The sequence below is a fragment of the Bombus impatiens genome, unplaced genomic scaffold, assembly GCF_000188095.3.
Source record: "Bombus impatiens unplaced genomic scaffold, BIMP_2.2 scf_0080, whole genome shotgun sequence".
Classification (NCBI taxonomy): domain Eukaryota; kingdom Metazoa; phylum Arthropoda; class Insecta; order Hymenoptera; family Apidae; genus Bombus; species Bombus impatiens.
Window position 1 is genome coordinate 178,901 of NT_176499.1, and position 8,876 is coordinate 187,776.

Here is an 8,876-nt window from a genome sequence, read left to right on the forward strand (position 1 = left end):
TCCTGAATATTGAATTAGTTCAATAAATTCGAAAGTATAATAAAGGTACTGTCATTTGATCTAAAACGAAAATACGTTGCAGCACTATGTCCAGAATTTTTCAAAAAGATAAAAGTTATATGTATTATACAAGTTTTTATTACATTGTAGAAAATTAATTCGAAGTTTCTTTCATATCACCAACAGGAATATAATGTAAAACACTGATACCTATTCTAAAACTATATTTCTTCAATTTAATTAACTTATACTACATAGATGCCTTTATATAGTTTTCTCAATTGTGAAACAAGAACACGTAAGTCTCTGAATTCTCATTGAAAAAAGGAATTGAAATTTCTTTTTATGCAAGAACTGTCATTTAGAAAATAAGAAATGAAGAAAAACGATATAAATGTTTATTAAACATAGACAAAAATCAAATCACACGAATTTAAACATTTAAATACGATAATAACATTTAAATGTTTGTGGTAACGTTGCAGTGATATATCATGAAAGATGGACAAAGCAAACTGGTAAGATATATTTAACGAAACTCACCAATGGTGTCCATCGGTTGGGCTTCCTCGTCGCTGGTTTCCATAGGGTTGGCATGACTATCTTTCTTCTTTTCTTTTATCCTGCTCGCGGTTACCACGCTTCCACCATCGCTGTTGTTTGCTTCCCTGTAACGTGATTTCTGCTCATTAATATCTTTCAAATTTAACAATGTACCGTTCTTATCAATTTTATAACAATAAATCCAACGATAAAAATCTATTAGTTGTTATTCACTACTCATTTAATAAAACCTTTTTCAACAATTTTCTAAAACATTCCTATTAAAAGTTTCAATATTCCTGCCTATAATTTATATTAAATCTTATATTTTTTATTTATATTTGTTATGTTAAATTTTATGTATACTTATTTGTATTGTACGTATATTCGTCACATTAATCCAGCGAAGCCTGAATCATTGCTGTTACAAACCTAGAATATTTTATTTTACAACGATAAAACGAACAATCAATTAAAAAGACTTTTTATCCATTAACTACATTTACTTAATAGGGAAAATAGTTCATATAAATGTAATTTAAAGAGAAACAAACTTGAAATTGAATTGAATTAACCCTTTGTCTGTGCAAGAGTTTAAGAAGAAAAAAAGAAGATGGTATATAAAAAAATATTTTACGTATATGGCCCGATAAAATTCAAAAAGCTCAATACAATTAAAAAAAAATAGAGAGAATTATTCATCCATACAGTATGAATACAATTACTGCAGGGTTAATAAAACACTCTGTACATCATTTCTAAACGAACGAGGGGAGTAAACATTCTGGTCTTCACGCGGTTCGGAATCAGATTTTCAACGATCGACTCCATTTCGATGATGAATGCCTACGCAAACATAATCCACTAACCAGTAACCATTGATTAGCATTACAATCTGCTAATAACTACCCTACCTTCCCTCTCGAACCTCCATTTTACCACCACCTTCTATTTCCCCCTATCTATCCTCCATTCAACTCAAACCCTCTCTATTCCTCCTCCTATTCCGCTTCAGCGATTTATTTGTATTCTTTTTCTTTTCTTTCATTTTCCGAGAATTATAATTCCATTGATGGATACCATTAAATTAATTTTTATCGTCAGAAATTTTACTGTAAAAGTTGATGAACGAAGAGTGGAAATTACGATCTGAAAAACGATTTAAAAACGGGTGAAGATTAAATTGCTTCTGCGTATGGACAATTTTAATATTCGTTGTGATTATTAAAAGATTATTTGTTCATTTCATTGAAATTATGAATAAATAGAATTGTTGTAGAAACAATTTTTTAATACTAGGCAATTTTTAGTAAATCGATACCGGTATTTATTATATTTATATGTAAAATATATAATTTTTGTTGCAGATCATATATACATATAGAATGAACAAACTTTAAAATTTTTTTTATTAAAAAAGTAAAAAGAGCGAAAGGCTTACTTATTTTCAACATAAATTTGGACGAATACCTCCTTCAATTATTTTTTAACATTTTAAAAATTGTAAGTAATGATTGGTTGGTAAAATTGGTCTGTTTGCACGATGAATATCTTTAGTAAGACGAAGCCCGTTCAAACAATCAAACTGCGCGGTTTTATATCAATTGCAATTTCTAAAGTGATTTCCTGCTAGAGTTATGCTTCCAATTTATCAGCCTTCCAGAAAGACTAGAAATTTTAAATTCCAGCAAATTCTTAAAAGTGTAACAAAAAGTCAATTGTAAGAATCTTTATCTAAAAATTTTTTCATTGAAACTTATGTGAACTTGCAATGTATTAAATTAAATTAAATTAAATTTAAAAATTCATAATTATTAAATTTGAATATCCTAAATCCTAATGCAAGTGTATGCAAGTATTCATACATTATTAAATGCACATTACCAAAGACAAAGATAGTAACTACAATCTGGTTGCAACAATTTTTGAGAAAAAAAACCACGAAAGTTAAGAATGAAATTTATGTGATATATACAACTATATTTATGACTGCAAGAGGACTTCCTTTAGTATATTTTGATATTTACTTTGATATTAGCATCTTGGCAAAAGTGACGCAATTTATCAAAATAGTGTGCTGTTTTACAGGTAGAGGAATACATGTAATATATGCATCTTGAAAACGACCTACATACATCACAGAAGCTCGAAACATAGACTAGGATAAAGATAGGTAAAGATATATAAAATGGTCTATACAATACTACAAATCATTACTAATACTGTAAAAATCTAGGAGCTAGTACCAAGCTAGGATGCATAAGTTAGTTCAAAGATTAAATATATGAAATATTTTCTCATAAAGGAGAAAGTTTTCCTCATATCCACGATAATACTTCCAAGATTAAAACTTAAAGATTATAATGATAGATAATTAACATTATTTATATTACTAACAATCAATGTAAATTATAACAATCCATAAAGATACGTCCAACCAATTATCTAGCCACTATGAAATTCTATTTTAAGGTTTATAGTATCCAAACGTAACCAAAATATAAAAAGAAACAGTTATTGGTCCTGGTAAGCAATTGTGCGTATACATTTACAACTAAAATATCGATTACGTCAATATTCTAGTTACCAAACAATAAATCAAATATGACCACTGTTTCTCTCATTTCTTCTGTAGGTAGGACGAAAATCACAGTAACTATTATACTACAAGATGTATATGTCATCTCAAGTGTATGTTAAACTTACGTAATATTAATTTAAAAAATCTATGTTTGAAATACTTACAAATTCATTAAAGAATTAATAAAGCATACTACTTCCATTTATACAACCCCACGATATGATATAGGTATATATTTAATATTTTCTACAAGTCAAATTAGAAATATTTATAAGAAATGATATTACGTACATTACTTTGACGTCCTTTCCGGACACCGTTTCAGAACTTAATTGAGGCTCCTCTTTCACTTCGACTTTAATAAGGTGCGGCTCCTTCGCTTCCATTTTACTTTCTTTATTTTCTTTATTGATTTCCCTATTGTCCTTCGCGCTTGTTGTCGTCGACAACGTCGCGACAGACGATGTCGTGGTGCTCAACACGGATGTCGTTGTAGCTGTCGTTGATGCTATTACAGAGTCCGTCGTTAAACATATACTCGACGTTGATGAATTTAAAGGAGTCGTCGAAGTGGTCGCTATCGTTGTTGCAACAGCAGTTGATACACTTGACGTAGCCGTAGTCGTCGTCGTCGTTGTACTTGATGTCCCTGTTGAACTATTTTGAGGATTCTCTTGTGTTTTTTGCTGTTGCTCACGTTGCAACCTTGTTGTCACACCTGTAGTTAAAATGTCTAGATTTCCAATACTTGAACTGCTATTATTTACCTGAAAAAGAAAACAATTATAAGGTTAATAATTGTTATACAATTAACATTATTACGTATTAATTAATTAAATGCATTTATACAATTTTCAAAGAATATCTATGTACAAATGCTTTTAAATTTGATTACAATTACACTCACTTTATTATTAGGATTATTTCGAGAGCTACGTGTTCGTTGCCGCGATTTTCGCAAGAGCTGCTTATAATTTTCTGCTTTTTTAGTGAGGTAGTAATGATGCACGCAATCTGGAACGGACTTATGTTCTAAAGATTGAGCTATCGTTCCAAAGTTCTTAGGATGTTGTAGATATTTTTCTTTAAACAATTCGTGCTCCACAGAACTCCATACGTTGATTAACTTTCGTTCACTGTGAAGAGCCTCTAATTCTTCCGGCTGAAGAAGACCATTTCGATTTTGAAATGCGATTCGTCTCTGCTTTGTATCCAACAATAATGGAGGTATTACTGCGTACGAGCGCATCTTTTTATCTTCCATCTATAAAACCAATTTTAGAAATTGTTATTATACATTGAATTTTTCAAACAATAAATATATTACAAAAGTTCATATACCAAGTGGATTATTAGCATTATGAATTTATCGATTGTTAGTGATAGTAAAAAAGACCACGCAATTTTATAACTTTTTGACTATTCGTCATAATATTATTGAATTAAAATAGAAAATTTTCGAAGAGATTTGATTCGAAAAAGAATGTTATTTTTTAAATCTAAACCTTAATATTGCCAGGAATATAATCAGAATGTTAGTACATAAATCGCAAATCGGTAAATATGATCTACCCATTTGTGATAATGAAATATTTTTGTAAACAATAATTTTGTAGATTTCCTTTTAACCTTGGTAACTTTTAACCTATGAACTTTTTCCCGTAATTTCCTTTTCTTAATTATGAAATAATATACCTCTTGTTCTTGAAGGCCGTCCATAATTTCCTCCAAATCAGCTTCACTCTTGATACGTGCACCGACTCTATTAAAACGCTCTTTGTCTTCCCTTTGTTTCCGCAATTCTGGAAACACTTTCTCGAAGAATTCGCGATTCTTCGCTTCTTTTGACTTCCTTTTCTGCGTTGCTTCCAATCGCTCTACTTTACGATGCCACTCCTGTACCAAAATAGCATACGTTTGTGACTGTTGTCGATGGAGAGATGCGCGTTCAGCGTGTTCTCGTCGAAGCCTCGCTATAAGCCTTGCTCTCATACACGTTTGATGTTTTGTTCGATTTTCTTGATACACGCTTGTATCTGATGGCTGATTGTATAAAGGTAGTTCCACTTTTGGACCTAGCCTCTCTAAAAGTCTGTGAGCTTCTTCTGCCTTCCTCTGTAATTAACGTATGATTTCATTCAACCAATGAAAAACTAGATTATTTCTTATTTAAAAATATATTCTGTTTAATTCAGTTAACTCGTCTTGCTAATATTAAATGAAACACACTTTATTTCTTATACAAACATCAGTATAGCACAAGTACAGATTAAAACAGCTGTTTCATTATTAAGAGTAAGAACCAAACGATATATTCATTCTTTTCTTAGATGTATGATTAGTACACATTCACGATGAATCATCTCGTTTTATTCAACGAGAAGTCATTTTCAAATAACGAGTTAACTCATTTATCTCATTTAATAGGTTAATTTGGTAGAATGTAAAACCTACATTACACATGTTGAATTAAACAAAATTTGAATTAATATCTTACCCTATTCTCAGCATAAATTTTTTGTGCCAAAGACTGATGCTTTGGTTGCTGAGACTGCTCCTCAACCTGTCGTTTAAGTCCACTAGCTTCTAGAGGTTTATTAGCTGTCTCTTCCAATTCCTTTAACTTTTTCCGAAGCTTATTTATCTGAGACTCCCTTTTTGCAATTTCTCTATCAACCTTGGAGATTTGCTGTAGAAGATCATCCTTGGTGCTTCTGAACTGCGCATCTTCTTGCGTATTCGGTTCCGGAAGCGTAGGTGAAATCGCTTCAGTTTGGGGTGTATACGCTTCTGTTGCCGGCTGCTTCAAACAGAAATTATTCATATATTATAATATCCCATAAAATGAAAATTTAGGAATGGAAAAATTATTGATCCAGAGAAAGATGAAGGAGAAACACAATTACTTGTAAAAAATATTTTCAAAAGAAATGTGAAAGACCTTGACATATTTTGTAATCTTCTATATATATATCTTTTTAATATAGAGACTTTTTAATAAATGTTTTGCACGAGTACTTCTAGAGATACACATACTTAATATTACCTATCTTCTTTTGTTAATTCCTTAAACACTATATCGTGTCAAACTTATAATCTTATTGTAATAACAATGAAACCATAACAGAATTCATTAAATGTTGAGATTTTTTTGTATAACTTTATCAAAGACAAATTCAATATTTTTCGCATATAACTTTTACCATACAACTATATATTTAATCCTTATACTGTATATTCATTTTCAATTATAGAATCTATAGTGTTGTAACATCCAATACAAATAAGAAATTCTTTACAAAATATACAGACATCATTCAAATGTATATAACGCGACACTCAGCGAGTTAAATACTTGTACCTACATAAATATCGACAATAGAGTTCGCTCAGTAAGTTTCTCAAAGCTATCTCGAAAGCAATCTACTAAATGCCAAGGTTTTTCACATTTATCCTGAATCATCCTGTGTATCTATGTACCCACCCTAGTGTCTATCCTAAGTGGTTGCTGCAACTGCACCACGTGCTCCTGCTTAACGCACGGGTCAGCGGGTGACAAACTATGACAGCGAGATTGCGATTGGGACTGCAATTGAATCTGAGTCGGTTGGCTGAGGCGTATCTTCTTGAAGGGCGGCGCCTCCTGCAGATTGGCCATTTCAACGGCCGTACGATTGCAATACTGATCCGGCTGGACGGGCATCAGGGCTATTCGTGAATTTCTTGCACTGGACACGTGCTGATAATCTGGTGCTGTTGGTGAAGGTGTTGGTGTCACCGAAGCAGGTGGTAAAAGAGATATCCTCGGTCTGTCCCCTCTTCCACCAGCCATACCACTACCTATACCGCTATTCGCCGCATATTCGGCTGCAACTACTCCAACACCGACTCCTATTTGCGACAGGGGACTACTGCTCACGCTAATGGCAATCCTCTCGTTCACCTGAAAGATGTCATAATAAATGTCTGTTCATTCTTTCGAATCTCATTTTATTTGTCCACCTATCTATTCTGCTCTATTTTTATCTTTATCTTCTTCTCATTTAAGATGTATGTGGTTCTATTGCTTTTTTCATCGCGCATTTTATTCAATTTATCTTGTCTAACCTTCTCGGCACGAACCTATTTCAAGAAAATCGATGACCCGGTTCAAGAGGGCAGACGGTAGACCATCGATATACCTACGACACCGTCATACGTTCCTTGCACTCGTATTATGACTAAACTCCACTTTTAGTCGATTCGTCTTTCTTTCTCACGCCTTCTACGTCTTGCTTATACCATGCCTTAGGATCATAATCTGCCACCCAAACAGATAACAGATATGACCTCTTACTAAGCTGTTTATCTTATTCTATCTATATATCGAGTGTTTTCATTTTAGAAAAGTTAATCGAGCATTAATGATTAAATATATGATTCAGTTCGAAATCGATTCGAATAAGCAGCTACACTTTTAATAAACTAGACTTGATTTTTGTACATTCTTTTCTTTTCTTCTTTTAGATAACAGAAGTATAACATACAGGGGATATAATTATTCTCTTATACATGTTCATATACTCTGACTTATTCATAGTTCTTATATTCAATGTTACATCGTATACCTCTATTATTACTATATATCGTAATAAATATCCCAAAATAGAAAGTAAGGTTTTAAATCAAACTTACGCTCGTTTACAAATTTTAAACTAAGTTGACAATTTATCACGTAACAATTTGAAAGTTGACACAATGTCTGTCGAAATTTAAAATTGTTGAAATGAAATGAAACAACATTTACGACAAAGATATTGCTGAAACCATCAAACATAATCTCATCAGAATTCCGCAACTTCGATATGGCGGTAAAATTAATCCAAAACTGCACAACATCCGCGACAAAGAAGATTATATTGCTAGGCAGTGAAGAGAACAGGGGACGGCTAATAGTGGTTGAAAGTCAAGGGCACTGGCAGATACAATGCGCGTTTCGTGTAACGCGTTTAAAACACTAGATTAGGTGTAATAGATTATTATATATATACAATATATATACAATCAGCCAGCCACAAATTCATCTAATCAATTTCAAATATTCCAGCAAAGAGATTAGTTTGAACAACTTTTGATTTCATTAATGAAAAAAGTCGGATACATACGTGTATGTAAACTTTTATGATGAACTATACATGTTAGCCTCCTACATGACTTTCACCTACCAACTCTTTTGTCGAAACAATTCAAATTCACCCTTTACAAATAGGATACTGTGTCCTACAATTTCTATTTTATTATTAAGAATATCTTATTAAATTAACATTGATTAAAATCTAATCTTTCATTTCCTATGGTTCTACATATTTACACGCAAGCCTTTAATCGTTAGAAAAAATATTTCCCGCTGTCTATGAAAAAATGAATATTTATAATCTGTTATCTAAAACCTCTTAGTGACTCTCTCTCTCTCTCACACATACACGCGCGCGCGCGCACACACATGCACGCACACACGTGTAACGAAAGCAACAGAGTAAGAAAAAATGAGGGCGCAACCGATTTATCGTGGGATAAATCGAAGAGAAAAATACCTACATTCGTGGTGGCGCCGCGATATCCACCATCTCTTGTGGCATACGTTCCCGAAAGCGATGGTGGTGGTGTTTGACTAACTGTAGGTGGATTGACAGGTGCAGCTGCGGGTGCTGGAACGGGTATTGGAGTCGGTGCCGACGAGGCCGATGTGACCATCGTCGCTACAGCCGGCACC

At 32.7% G+C, this 8,876-nt stretch overlaps 1 protein-coding gene across 16 annotated transcripts in view; it reads right to left on the minus strand.

Moving 5' to 3' along the window:
* The window catches only part of LOC100743966, a 73,010-nt gene that overhangs the window by 40,036 nt on the left and 24,098 nt on the right, over nt 1-8,876 (minus strand). For 14 of the 16 annotated variants that reach the window (XR_004462994.1, XM_012394265.3, XM_033324897.1 and 11 more), the window contains 7 exons: nt 8,702-8,876; nt 6,609-7,067; nt 5,622-5,927; nt 4,820-5,239; nt 4,032-4,388; nt 3,416-3,891; nt 544-668 (listed from right to left, as the gene is read on the minus strand). The exon at nt 8,702-8,876 is cut by the window's right edge and continues 3 nt beyond it. Coding sequence is in view for 15 of the 16 variants with exons in the window: in XM_012394265.3 (XP_012249688.1) it covers nt 544-668; nt 3,416-3,891; nt 4,032-4,388; nt 4,820-5,239; nt 5,622-5,927; nt 6,609-7,067; nt 8,702-8,876 (2,318 nt within the window). In the remaining variant the exon portion in view is untranslated. The remainder of the gene's footprint in view (nt 1-543; nt 669-3,415; nt 3,892-4,031; nt 4,389-4,819; nt 5,240-5,621; nt 5,928-6,608; nt 7,068-8,701) is intronic. The other 2 variants (XM_033324898.1, XM_024372582.2) reach the window with 1 other exon arrangement.